The sequence below is a fragment of the Chelmon rostratus genome, chromosome 12, assembly GCF_017976325.1.
Source record: "Chelmon rostratus isolate fCheRos1 chromosome 12, fCheRos1.pri, whole genome shotgun sequence".
In the NCBI taxonomy this organism is placed as follows: domain Eukaryota; kingdom Metazoa; phylum Chordata; class Actinopteri; order Chaetodontiformes; family Chaetodontidae; genus Chelmon; species Chelmon rostratus.
This window is the reverse complement of record NC_055669.1, coordinates 12,468,039-12,482,523: the sequence shown is the minus strand read 5'-3', so window position 1 is coordinate 12,482,523 and position 14,485 is coordinate 12,468,039. Positions and strand designations below refer to the sequence as shown.

The following is a 14,485-nucleotide window of genomic DNA, read 5'->3' as shown; positions in this document are numbered from 1 at the left end:
AGTGATGCTGAAGCAGACTAATAATGTGCCACTCAGTCATTTTTCAGGAAGTCTTACCATAACCGTGAACCACACCCTCTTTCATGTTGTCTCTAGCTGTTAGTCACAATGACAACTTCAAGACTAGCCCCGCTTAGCAACAAGCATGCTGCTTTGAATGCTCTCACTTTTCAATCCGTTAAGACATGCCTTAATAGGAAAACACTTCTCTGTGTTCAAGAAAACCTAACGACGTGTCTGAGCGGCATCCATCACACTCCACCATGCAAATCATTGGCAGGTTTTATGCATAGTTTGTGCTTTCAGTGGTAGTGAAGAGTGGTTTCAACAGTGTCTTCAACTCGGTGAGAACAGATTTGTTTTGTGACTCATGACCGAGAGAAAGTAAAAGACGGCCAGGCGTACTTTTCATGTCAGGAACTGTTGAGGCATATGCCGGTGTCACATGACAGTGAGTCGATGCCAATGTCCTGATATTGAAGACACACTTCCTCTTCTTGCAGCCATGTAGTGTTTCTGACCAACAGGGTGATAGAAAGCACACAGCCTCTCTTGCTCAAGCTCAATCGCCATCTTCCCTTCCGCCAGTGTGGTTGACCTTGCACCAGATTGCAAGACCTTGGAGTCTGAGGGAGTGCTGCTGAGGATGCTGGAAGAGAACGCGGGCCAGACAGTCACTTTGAGGGCACAAAGGCAGAGGCATGGATGGAGATGGGGAAGGTTGAACGAACAGGAGGACCAAAGTAGTGGAGGGTCCACTGGTTAAAACAGTAGAAATTCTGTGGTTAGAGCAGAGAAGTAGATCATATTAAACAGTCATGAAATTGATACCATGAAGAGAAAGAGCACCGACAGTTAAAGTGGAATTAGATAGAGGGAGTGGCACACTGACAAGAAAGACCATAGACATGAAGAAATCAATAGGGGAAGGACGGCCATGTCCAGACATGATGGATCATAATGAGCGCTCATTATCGCTCTGGCACTGTCTTACACCATACTGCATCGTCTCTCTCTCTCACAGATATGACGGCCAGACAGAACACAGGGGGCGTCAGCTTTTCATGCATCAAGTCATCACATTCTCTCATCTGATTGAAGGCAGCCCCTGGCGCCTTCAATTTAAAAAGAATTATAATAGAAGTCTCAGTTCCACCTCATTAGTTTGTGTCCAGCTGTGGCTTGAGTTCAGTGTGATGAGTCGAGAGATGATCCTTTCTCACCTGAACTGAACTTATTACAAAGTGTATCAGACTGAGCTGGAGCAATAAATACACGTAACGTCAAGAAAGCGCCGGTCCGAGGGCGTACAGGGTGACACAGAAAGATTAGACTTGGCTGACATTTTACAGAAACATGCCCTTCGTAATCTAAAAAACAGGCAAAAAAAAAACAAAAACGTATGTTGGACCACTTTTATTCCAACATTCAATCCAGTCTAAAACTGACAAAGAAACATTACTGCTCCTCATCGAAAAAATAGCAACATTTAATAGAAGTATAGAGCAGTGAGGTAACATATCTTTTCTGTGTGTATTTTATTCTCCCCCTTTTTTAGCCTTCCCTCTGAAGTGCATGATATGGTAGATTATCTGTGTTTGTGTGTGTGTATTGTGGGGGTAGGGCACTCGTGTTATGACTATGCTTGAGCTCCAAAGGTCATTTGTAGCAGTAATGCTGCTTTTACTATTGTAGGGGTCATCCAAGGTGAAACCAAGCAGTTTCCTCCTTCACTCTCGCTGTAACATATATCCATGTTGCTGGGTCATCATGACCTGGGCTGCACTGCTGCAGGGCTCTGATACAGCGTGTTGCAGCGTTGCAGCACTGTAACGTTAGCAGCAGTTCGTAGCATTGCTGAGGGTGCACATGCTGTTCTGGGAAAAGCGATTTCTCTACACAGGGTGTGGTGAGTTACCCTGCCTGCGCGATAAGAGCGGAACGGGCCCTTGGGAGCCCAGTCATTCAAATTCCCCGAGCAAACCCGTTACAATGGATTCACCCAAAATAGGAACCACTGGCAACATCACAAAACTCTGATAAAAAAAAAAAAAAACACTTTGCATGTGACAAAGGGGAATTTGGTTTATGAACGAAATAATAAACACAACGTTTTCACAAGTTCAAATCTGTATGAGCTCACCGCAGTATTACAGTGGTCATGAGGGTATTTTTTATTTTGAAATGCTTTACTTCATGGAAAACATCATTATCTCTGATCTTTCATGTTCGTTTGAAATAAATGTATCGCCTGTAAGCGAGAAATCAGGTAGTCACAGAAATAGTGAGCAGAGTGATTAGTCCAGCCTGTCTCTCTTTTCTCTCTTCCTCGAACAGCAGGCAGGTCAGCCTCCTCTTTGCTCCTCCCCCTGCTCTCACCTGGCGCTCAGCCCAGAATGTTGCTGCAACTCTACTGGCTCTCATTGGTCCTCACTCTCACACCGCTTCGCAAGAAGGGAAATGACTAACCTCTTCTCCCTCATGCCCTGCCTCGACTTCCCCTCTGCTTTCACTCTCTTCCTTTCTTTCACCTCTAAACTCATTTGCAATGGCCTGCTTTGCCGTGCTCGACCGTAAGTGATACAGGATTTGATCAGATTTTCCTGCGTGGACCAGAGGAGGTGGAAAGTTGTGAATGGCTGCTTTGTGCATTTGTGTGTGTGTGTGTGGTACGGCGTGGCGTGATGAGCGTGTGTGCGCACCATGTGTGTTTAGAGCGCAGGGCGGGTGAAAGTTTTATTTGTTTTAGCTGACAGCCCTGCATTTCTGACATTTTTACATATTCTTCATTCCCACAGCTGCATAGCTTAGCAGAATGCTGCAGGTCAGAACCTCCTATGAAAGAGAAATGAACGCGAAAATAAACCTGAAAGTTTTCTTTGGACGTGTATCAACACTAATCTTTCTTTCTGTCTTTCCGTCCGTTCTTTCTCTCTCTCTCTCTCTCCCCAGAGGAAGTGCCTTCCCTGATGTCTGCTGCAGCTTTGACCTGCTTCTACCGCTGAAGCTCCACCCTCCCCCCCCGCGCCGCCTTGCTCGCTTGCCACAGTAATAAGAGCACAAGGACAGCGACCACACCCTCCTCGTGGCCCACGCTCCGACCTGCTCGTCCATCCACCTCCATCAGCATCCACTCCTTGCAGCCGGGCTCCAGCCTCAGCTCTTCTCACCAGACGGCCCCCGCTGCCAACTGCTCTCCACCAGCTGACAAGCCTTACCACAGCAGCCCAGCACACCACCAGGCCCACACAGCATCTCACCCACCTTGCCTTCAACCTTCGCCTTCGACCCTCTAAGCCTCCACTCGGTCCTCAGTGTCCTTAAGATTCCTGTAGCGGGCTACACCCAGACTATCACCTTTGTTGCCTGCTTCACTGCACCTAACCAGAGGGCTCTTGGTTTGGCCTGTTCGTCTGTTTGCCTCTTTGGCTTCTGAATGTTGTAGATGAGAACGTTTGGCAAGCAACAGTGAGAGCCAAGAGGGGCAGCTCAATTGTTAATTGCTAAATCGTGTCCTGGATATAAAATCTGTGCTTGATTGATCGGGATATTTATCCAGTAAGGTTCACAGCGAAGCATCGTCCTGCAACATTTCACTTTGGAGGAGGAGCCCATTCAATCAATAGGAACTTTATTTTGAATGTTTCATTTCAACGTTTCATACACGTAACGCAGACTTTAACAACAGATAAACAAAGAAAAGACCTTAAAGTTGTGGATTAAAACACTAGAGGTACTTTACTCACTCTTGAACAGATTTCAGCTCGGAATACCTTTTGCCAGCGTATTGCCATGGCGATGAACATGGCACACATTCGCGACACCAAGTGGCTGACACTTGAGGTATGTAGGGAGTTCCAGAGGGGCACGTGCTCACGCTCCGACCAGGAGTGCAAGTTTGCTCATCCGGCCAAGAGCTGCCAGGTGGACAACGGACGGGTCATCGCATGCTTCGACTCACTCAAGGTAAGAAAGGAGAGGTGTTGAACAGGAAGTCTGGAGGTCAGGTCTCAGGCAGACAGATAAGCCACAGATAAGAGGCTGAGCACATTCTGTCTAGCAGGCCGTCTAAAGAAATATTATGAGTTGCAAACTGGGAATAGCAGTTGTCTACAGTCTACATCATGCTAGAGCACACCATCTGGCCAAGACATGTGCTCTCTCCTTGGTCCCACCTATTTCTGGTCAGGTGACTGCAACATGTGATCAAAGGCACAGAGAGGAGTGGGGGGGGTGCATCTTTTTAGAATCAGGAAGCAGAAGTCAGGCATTTGTAACACTGCACTGTGGAATTTTCTAGGGCAGGCAGAGTTTTGGCTGGTGTTAACTGCCCCAATTTTGAACAGGAGTCATTTCGGAGTCAGTCGCATCTCTGACTGATCATGCTGTACATAAAACATTGTTTCATGAGTGTACTACGTCAGCACAGTCTCTCTGGAAGTGATAAACACTGCCATGTGCCAACTTTTGAATGGGAAAACACTGATGAATAGCCTGTCACATGTCCAGACTCATATGGTTGCCCTGAGCACAACACGTTTCAACAGCTAAAAAGGAACGAGGCGATAGCGTCATCATGTAGATCTCACTCAGTCAAACCACTTCCTGTGCAGAGGCCTAGGGGCAGCTGCAGGGAGTTTGTGCGTGTGTGTCTCTATATGTATGTCTATGTGTATGTGTTTCAAAGCAAAGTTTGGGGCAGATTTGCAGCACCGTATGCAGTAATTTTCCATTTTTAGGCAGCAGGAAAGCAGAAAAGCAGACACCTCTTTTTCTTTCTCTCTCCCGTTCTTTCTCTCTTTCACAATCTGCCTTTTTATCGGAGCATGAGATCTCTAGAGATGGGCGGACCTCAACCCAAAGTTTCCAGCATTAACACCCGCACACGTTTGGCTGGCTGTTTTTTACTTCTGTTTGTATTCTGCTCCTGCAGACATTGGCCACTCGTGGTCATTGGCAGCGTGTGAGAAGGGCAGGGTTAGGATGAGGGCAGCGTGTGTGAGTCCACTCACAGAACTGTGTTTATAGCCAGATGTGGACAGAGGAACATTGTCAAGCCCAGGCTGAACTCTTCCCGAGTTTCCTCACAATGCGCTGATGCCTGTGCACGTGTGTGTGCCATTGTCAAAGTGACAAAAATGAATTAAATCAGTCTTGTTAAGCACATCTTGCATCCTATTTTCATAGCTTTGGCCATCATTCCTCATGGTGGAGATTGGCACCATCATTCTCCATAATCTCCAGAGATCTTCCAGTTAAATTGAAAGATCTGGGAACATGGCAGTTTTGCTAAAAAGATTTTCAATGCAATGAGTGATTATGGCCAACATGTCTGATGTGCTCATATTCGGTTTTACCTCCTCGTAAAGAAGTAGATAATCTGACTAACTTTATCGCCTGAATGCTCATTTATTTCCTTGTCAGAATTCATTGAAGTGACGTCGCAGTGTTACCATATCTCAGAAATTTATTGGGTGAGTAAAATGTTTTAAAAACGAACAGAAATGATGCACAAAACTACAAATTAAGACCCAAGATGTAAGAAACTGGAATCCAAGCAGAAATGTAACAGCTACATATCATGAAACATAGTTGTTCTTCAGACTATCTGGACGTCATGGACCCCACAGTTTAATACAGTGAACACATATAGACATTCAGTTCCTTTACTTAAGTAAAACTAATAATACCACACTGTGAAAATACTACTTTACAAGTAAAGGTCCTGCATTCAAAACCTTACTTAAGTAAAAGTGTGTATTATCATCACATTTTACTTAAAGTACCATTGTGAAGGATTTAGTGGCAACTGAATGCCCCTCGCCTCACCCAGCCATACGGTGGGTTAAAAGGCCTGGTCCAAAGCCAGTGTTTGGTTTGTCCATTCTGGGCTACAGTCAAAAACATGGTGGCGCTCATTCTAAGGTAAAAACAGAATTCCTATTATCAGGTGATTATACACTGAAGGAACTGTAACTAGGAACATCATATTCCATTTCTGCCATCAGATCCTCCTAAATCCTGCACCTTTAATGTATCACAAGTAAAAGTAGTCATTCTGCAGATGTTCTATAAGATCATCATATGTTTGTAGCGTTGCTGTCCCGTGAGAATCTGCATCTCTGAAAAGTCAACTTAGCTCAGAAAAACAGCCCTGTTTTCAGCTTTGTGCATTTACCAGCTAATCCAAGGGGGGTTTAAAGTCGTTTATTTAGCTCAATAAGTAGGAGAATTTTCACAACCCATAAAGGAACACTTAATCCTTCAGCCTATTAAAGCCGTCAGACACATGTATTGGAGTAAAAAGTAGTACTTGCCTCTGAGATGTAGAAGAGTAGAAGTATAAAGTTGCATAAATTGAAATACCCAAGTACAAGCACCTTTAATTTGCACTTAACGACAGTACTTGAGTAAGTATTTAGTTGTATTCCACCACTGCTGACAACACAGTGGAGCTTTTATCTACAGACGGAAGGATCTAGATACGTGACCACATGTTTAAAGTGTCATTCACACTAAGATAAAGGTCAGCCGCGAAAGCCGTAGCTGGCAGATATATGGAGGCTTTTTGAAGGAACCAAGGGGTCTATTTTAGTAGTTTGGACTCATTTTCCACTAGGACTTGTGTATTAATGGAGATGGGCAATTTTTTTTAAACTCTTTTGCCCCATTTTTTCCACTGGTAATGAAAAACAGAGCAAGTCTCTCAAAACCCACAATGGCGGCAGCAGGAGAAAGCAAGAGAGAGAGGCGGGGAGGGAGGAAGTTATTGATTCATTAGTCGCACGCAAGATATGACTTGAAATGCGCATATAGGCGCAGACACTTTCACTACATTGGTTTCCTCATACACAGACCCACAAACCCACACACAGAAAACTCAAAACGTCCTATTTCACTTTGACACAGGTTGAGTGGTTGAAATAGGACAAACTCTCAATTTAGTTGTGTTACATGAAGCCATATCGCTCCCCGTTACTGGCCTTGCAATCCCCCCACTCACCCACACACACATGCACGCACACACACATACACACAAAGACACAGACACTGTACCCTCTTGGACATGTGCACACACTTTCTGCCCATGAGAGAGGATCGGCCTTCTTCTTGAGAGGTGTATAATTAGAACAGGTCTCACATGATCACCAGTGCATAGCTGAGCAGGTCACACCCAAACCCAGTCATTTTCCCCCAACAGCCACACTCTCTCTCTCTCTCTCTCTCTCTCTCTCCCCCCTCTCTGGCCTCCTTTTCACATGGTGTACACACGCAGATGCATATACAGACATACCCTCACACACACACGCAAAAAAAAAAAAACAACAACCGAAAAACGTGTGTCCCTCACTAAACCACGCTTGTAGAGTCTGTGCTGAGGGAATTAGGGCAGGGAATGTGTTTGTACCAGAAATAGCTAAAAGAGTTAAATTGCAATTTTTCATGGGAAGATGTTCATGGCAGTAATCAGATGTGGATGATGTACCCCGGAGCAAGACAATCAATCAGAAACAAGTTTTCATCTAGGCCACAGAATTCAAACTTAAGTTGTGTGTGTGTGTGTGTGTATGTGTGTGTATGTGTGTGTGTGTGTGTGTGTGTGTGTGTGTGTGTGTGTGTGTGTGTGTGCATGTGTTTGTGCACTAACAACACACTTGCATTGGTGGTTGCTCATTGGCCTTAGACTTGGCTTTAACCTCAGAGTGCAGCCCTCTCTGTTGCCTGTGTATCTGCGTGGTGCAGCAAAGACAGCTCAGCTATGTCCAAGCAGGGTAAATATTTGGAGAAGGATAATGGCTGCCAGAACTCCTAATTTAAAGTCAGCCTTGTAACTTTGTTATTAATGATTAACTGAGACACACTGATTCTAAATCTGTATAAACGATTCATATTCACGGCTAAATGCTTATTTGGATCTGCTCTATAACCTGATGATGGTGGAAAAGTGCGCTGCAGCAGGTGCTCCTCCTATCTGACAATAAAATGTAAGTGGGTGATATGTCAGGAAGTAACCAACCTTTAACCTCCAGTGATTAATGCTTCACTAAAGCATTCCAAATCAGATTGGAGTATAATAGTCAGCTCAGGTTGCAGAAGCAAGTAAGCCAATGCCTGCCTCATTAGCTTACACTAGAACAAGTTTGAAATAATATAGGTTGCTCTCTACGGTAAATGAACTGTAACGCCGCAGCTCCACCAAACCCACACAGACGTAAAGTGACAGCTTATTTCAAGCACCATCCTACTTTCAAGTGATGCGAGCCTACTCTAGTCCACTTCTCCTTTGCGCGTTTTCTCTTCCTCTGCTGCTTCTTGTCATTCTCCTGCCATCTTCGTAGCTCCCTCTACTCGATTTCCCGCTCAGTCTGGTTTTTGCCTCATTTACTTCACGCCACACCCATTCCTGGACAGGATGGTTCATATTATACCCTGCAACCCCCCCCAAACACACACATATGCACGCACACAATAGGGGCTAGACCAACATCAGCTGCAACCTTGTATGAACCCAAGAGCAGCAGCAGGTCCATGTTTACCCCCCTAATATGTCCATGTCATAAAAAAAAGGAGTGGTAACCGTCTACCATGGAGAACAGTTTGAAAACACACACACACACACACACACACACAGACACACACACACACACACACTTGCACACAGCATAGACCTTGTGCTTTGTCTACCTGCCAGCCTGACACACCCACTGTCATCGTGTCTGACTTCTGAGAAAAAGAGAGCAAGTGTGCGTGTGTGCACGTGTGCGTGTGTGAGTCTGTGTGTGTGCATGTGTGTGTGTGTGTTGTCTGCATTAGTAATGCTGTTGCAGCGGGTTTCTTTGTGTTACCACTCTGTCCTGAGCCAAGATTACATTCCTGCAGAGCAGAGGGCGGGTAAATACCTCTTATTTATCTCTCTGTCTCTAACGCTCTCTCTCTCTGTCTCTCGCGTGCTGTCGGTGTCTCTATCTGTCTTTCCTCTAATTTTGCTGACCATATTTTGACAGCATGTTTATATTCAGTGGTTCGAAGGAACAGTCCAGTCCGATTAAACACACATACACTGAGAGGTGGTTGGCCAGACAGACATGTGGGGTAAATATTAGCTGCGTTGCTAGTCGACAGTGTTTTTTTATGATTTCAAACAAATTATCCAGCCAATCCCTGGCCAGTAAGATCAACACATCATGCATGTGTGTGTTGGATTTGGTTATGAGTTCAAAAGGCTAATGCGTATTTCACACTGCTGTCACACACTGCGCAGTACATTTAAAGACTACACTACACATGGCCACGTGCAGGCAACAGTTGCCATATCTGTGGCCAGTGATGAACTAATAAAAACCAGAGCAAAAGCAGCACAATTACGTTTAAGTGTCTAATTTAGCTGAGCATAGTTTTATTGTAATCCTAGTTTAAAGCTTGTTTTTTTTAAATTCCTATGCTGTTACAATATGCCCTTTGGTTGTAAAGTCTCTAATGTGTCTTTTTTTCTGAATGCTGCAACACATTAAACATGAATGCTAATAAAGCTGAGGAGGAATGATCTGACATGTTGAACTCTCAACAGTATGTGACACAAACAGATCAGACTTCCTCCTCGGATGCTGTCTAAATAGATCTGTGTCACATTCAGACACAATCCAAACACACTGTTTATCTGCCCAGCAGCCGCAGATGGGCGTGCAATCCTCACATCGCTTGCTTCGCTGGCTTCTCGCCAAACCTTACGAGCCCAAATAAAATGTTGAGAAGAAGAGGAAACGGGACACCTGTGCACGGTGTTATAGTGTCAGAAGACAAATGTGCTTTCAGGTTGAAGGTTTTATCGCACCTGTGATCAAAAATGCTTAAAAGTTTGTTTTCAGTGGTGTGCTAATCTCCAGTCAGCAGACTGCAGTGATGCCATAATTCAGACAGAGGCTTTTTCCTAGATCCATATGGGTGTCTCTCCTCTGCAGCATGGTATTTCAATCCTAATTGGATTTTTAATGGGATATCTGTGGGTGCATCCATAATGAAAATTTCTCTCCTTTGAATTAACAAGGCTAGGATTCAGTCACCCGTAGGATCCAGCTTTTACTAGAGGAGAGCTGTTAATATCACAGTGCCGTCCGTTTGGCCGTGCTCAGTCTCCTCTGGAGCTGATTAAAACGCGCAGGTTTTAACAGATAAGAGCTGGGTCACGTGACGGGGGGCTTTTATTTTAGTAAGTGGGATCTTTTACGCCTCTGTCGCCTAGTGTTGATGGTGTTTATTCTTATGTCTTTCTCACTTTCACGCTAGAGAGATTTGTGGATGGACCAGTCTAATCCAGGCCTACACACACACACACACACACACACACACACGCTCACAGACATGCACACACAGACTTTCTTTGGTCTGCTCATTCCATAGTGTGGGCATTCTTGTCGGATCAGTGCGGCTGTGCGTCTTCTCTGTAAGCTTATGTGACGGAGAATCAGCGACAACAGCCTGTCTTTTCTTCTCAGTGTCAGCCGTCCCTGTCCCTCCATCACACTGGGCCTCTTTATAACGCCACTGATACAATGATTACTTCTCTAGCCCCTCTCTCGCTCTCCTTCTCTCTCTTTAACATACAGACATACCATAAAACCTGTCACAGCCAGTTCAAAAACATTGACAGGTTACAGACAAGATTGCAGCGTTGCATCATCTGAAACTCATGTGATCACATGAATTTTGAACAGGCACTGGTGATGTCAGTTGGTTTGCGTTAGTGGATTTATGTCCAGGCGTTTATTGGATACAGGTGTTCATACAGGTGTTCATTCAGCAGGATCAGCATCATCATGTGTTTTTTTTTTTTTAGCAGAGCTTCATACAGACCAGTTCCTCATAGGCCCAGGTATCACCTTTCTAATGCTTTTGACAGGAATTTCAAGCTAGAAATTATGGTTGGCTCCCTGCTGCAGACATAAGCATGAAAATATTTCTGTCTGAAGCACCTTTAATCCATATACAGTCAAACATTGTTCAAACCCACAGAACATTATTTTTATTGTAAAGTCAGGTGGAGATTCCAGGAGTTGATTATACCAAAAGGCATCAGGCTGAAAATGTGTATAAAATGATGCACTGCAATACATGCATGGCATCTAATCATCATTTATCATTTCCCATTTATATCTAGAATCTAATTTTATATGCATTTCCATTTGCTGAAATGGCTGCATGCCATAAACAAACACAGAGTCCTGGGTTTACAGACAGAATATATAAATAAGAGAGCAGAGAGCGCCCACGATTTAAGATTTCATTCCTTGTTGATTTGGCGACACCTGTGGTTACATGTTAGAAGTGAGTGTGGTTTAATACTGCAGGAACTGGTGTATCAGTTTACAGTGCAGCCAAACAAACCCACGCTGTTTTAACTAACAGATAAAAAAGACCATTGGCCTGTTCATGGTCAGTGCTAACCATGGTATAACATTTCCTGGTTTACGTGCTGTGACTCCTTTATTTTTAGGTAGGAAATCTCAATCCAGCACAACAACTCTGCCACTACCAATAAAACTACTAGATAAGGAAATAACTTCTGAATGTGAATACACTTAATTGCTATTTCAGACAGAAATGTTGACCATGCTTTACACGGTATCAAAAATAGGGTTTGGCGTCATGTAAATCTAACAGACTTTAAAACTACTTAAAGGGGAAATAAAAGGGAAAAACTGGATGACAGGAACTAATTCTAATCTCAATGTATCTTCAGTTTATAACTGGTCTGGCTTTTCCTTATTACTATACCTCTACCCACCCATCTGCATCCCATTTTCTGTTTCTCTCTCTCTCTCATCAGCTTTTTCTCACTCTTGACTTTCAAAGAGTCACATATCCAGCTCTGCCATTATCCTACCATTAGACAGGTGAGCGAGGAGCTCGAGGGCACAGCTCCTCACTTAGACTCAACTCTCTCAACACCTTTTCACGCTGCCCCTCCCTCTCGCCAGCTGTTAGGCCCATCAGTCAAGTTTACCCTGCCCCTCATCTCTATGTTGAAGCCAAAACGCGAAGCAGAAGCTACACAGCGAGATGCCCGCTGGTGGCGGTTTTGAAAGGCATGAGAATGTGAGGCAACTAGGAAAAACACTGATGGCACTCCATCTGTTGTTCTCTTGCTCAATTGCTTTCTCTGGATCTTGCTTTTTTTTAAAGTAAATTCTTTCTCAGAAAAGTCAAACCCATGGCACGGTTCTTAATTACTTTCTCCTTTTCTCTGAGTCAGTGTCCCTGATTCCTCTTAATGCTCTTTGTAGAACAGTGAAAAACTGTTTCGTCAATCTCCCTGAACCCTAACACACATCGCCAACATCCTCACAAACGACGTCTCCATTTTGGCTAGTCAGGATCCATCATGTGGCCTTGTTTTTTGACCTGAAACAGTGGACCACCTGAGGTCCAATTAGTGTTAGCGCTGATTAGTTTTGTGTGACACACACGAACTGCTGGGGCCCCTGTTTACACTGTTTCATACTGCGCTGCACACTCTACATTGTCTATTATTCATATTAGCAGCAGGTACATACAGTAATATATTGCTTTTTTATTGATTCATCCCACTGCACTGTCAGTTTTTTTCATACTTTCTAAAAAAGAGACATAATTTGAAGACTTAATGTGAGGCACAATCACTCATTAAACTGCTATAAAACAGAGAGATGTAATGTGAAAGCATCCTGCTTGTGCTAGTGCCAAGTCTGAAGGAGATAATCGCACGCAGAAAAAGGATTAGGCCAGTTGACAGTGGGATTAGAGTTGTGGATAGGATTACAGTCTGTGAGATCAGATTAGCACAATACATGGCAGTTTAAATCTGTTGGTGCAAACCAAATTAGTCATCTGCATCGATGACTCTCCCACTGATGGAAGAGACGTTTTCTGCGTGTTTCTACAATCCAGGTGTGACAGAACGGAGGAGGAAGAGAACGGTGGCAGCGGTGAGGGTTAGGAAGGTAGAACAGACAGCTGGGATCAAAGCACGGTGTATAAAAGAGAAAAGGAGTAATGGCATATCTTTAAACTTTTTTTTTCAGCTTTTGAAGTTTTAAAATGCATCGCAAAGCTGCCACTCCGAAGAGGTAGAAACAAAGATGTACCCTGCATTAAAGAGTTGGAAAGACTGATAGATGCAGACAGCATGCAGTATATTTTTCTTATTTGTCTGTGATTTCACTGCTGTCCTGGACTGTTGTGGTAGTCAATCCTCACCTTAAAGCATGTGTCTGTAATTATTTTAATAAACACGCCATTAGTATATATCCATCTCTATGGTGACCAATCATAAAAGTACATTTGCTATTGATGCGTTTGCTTTTAAGTTAGAAATATCTATTCTAAGAAGAACCTTTCATATCGCTTCACTAGATTACTCATCTTTGAAGTTGAGTCTGTAGGCCTCCACTGTGATGCCTACAGACAGTGAGAGGAGAGCACACCTCAGTCATTTCAGAAACAACAGCGTCGTTACTGACGCCTCGCTGCGGCCTGGACCTTGTGATTTTTGAGCAATGACTCCTCTTCCTCTCTCCCACTTGGAAGCGAAGCTCTGAGATGATTAAATGAGCGTTCTCGGGGCGCCTCACACACTCACGCTGCGAGCACTGGATGGCTTTCATAAAGAGCCGCTGCTCGAATCGATACCTGCGCGATTGCTCTGTTATTACTGATAATGAAAAGTAGAGAGCTAACCATGTTAGCCCTCGCAGGAGAAGAAGCGGCACTGCAGCGAACAGAGACTATGGAGGAAAACTGACGTAAATAAAGTCACATGAAAGCATGTTTGTGCGAAAAGAGATAGAAGGAGATAGTAAGAGAGAGGAGGGAGGGCATGTCAGGGAAAAACAGAGAGGTCTAAGTTTGGATCCAGGGCTCCTGTGTACGTGACATCTGACCTGAGGCATTTCTGAGAACCAACACCCTCTCAAGTGTGAATAACTCATTGCTGTGTGTGTGTGTGTGTGTGTGTGTGTCTGTGTGTGTCTGTGTGTGTCTGTGCATGTGTGTGTGTGCGCGCATGTCTGTCTGTCTGTTTGTGTCTGTATAAATAGTTAGGTTTGTATGGCTGCTACTGTGTCTGATGCATGTGTGTTTATGTTTGAACATTGACTGCTGTCATCTCCAGTTTGCACGATATTTTTTTTTAAATCATATCCTAAAGCTCTGAAAATCCTTTCAGATTTGCCATCCACACAAACGTTATTTATCTGGCTCACCTTATCACTCTCTGTGTGGTCTGTGTTGTAGCTCCACTCCAGCCTGTAATCCCGTTCTCTTTGTCGTTGTTTGGTGAGGGTGGTAATGCGTCACAGGGGACATATTGTAACTATTATCATAGATTAACACACACTCCCTCCTCCATATCTCCATAAGCTCCGCTGGTCACATCAGCTCCCTGACCGCTAAGCTGTGCAGCGTGGATCACCGTGCACACTGAGTCCCAGCAGGGAGAAATAATCACAAG

General features: G+C 44.2%; 1 protein-coding gene across 25 annotated transcripts in view; it reads left to right on the top strand.

Annotated features, from left to right (window-relative positions):
• The window catches only part of mbnl1 (muscleblind-like splicing regulator 1), a 52,448-nt gene that overhangs the window by 20,805 nt on the left and 17,158 nt on the right, over window positions 1-14,485 (top strand). For 24 of the 25 annotated variants that reach the window (XM_041949187.1, XM_041949186.1, XM_041949197.1 and 21 more), the window contains one exon: window positions 2,953-3,966. The exons of the other annotated variant lie outside the window; for it this stretch is intronic. In XM_041949187.1, coding sequence (XP_041805121.1) covers window positions 3,793-3,966 — 174 coding nt within the window. In that variant the 5' untranslated portion in view covers window positions 2,953-3,792. The remainder of the gene's footprint in view (window positions 1-2,952; window positions 3,967-14,485) is intronic. 25 annotated transcript variants of the gene reach the window in all.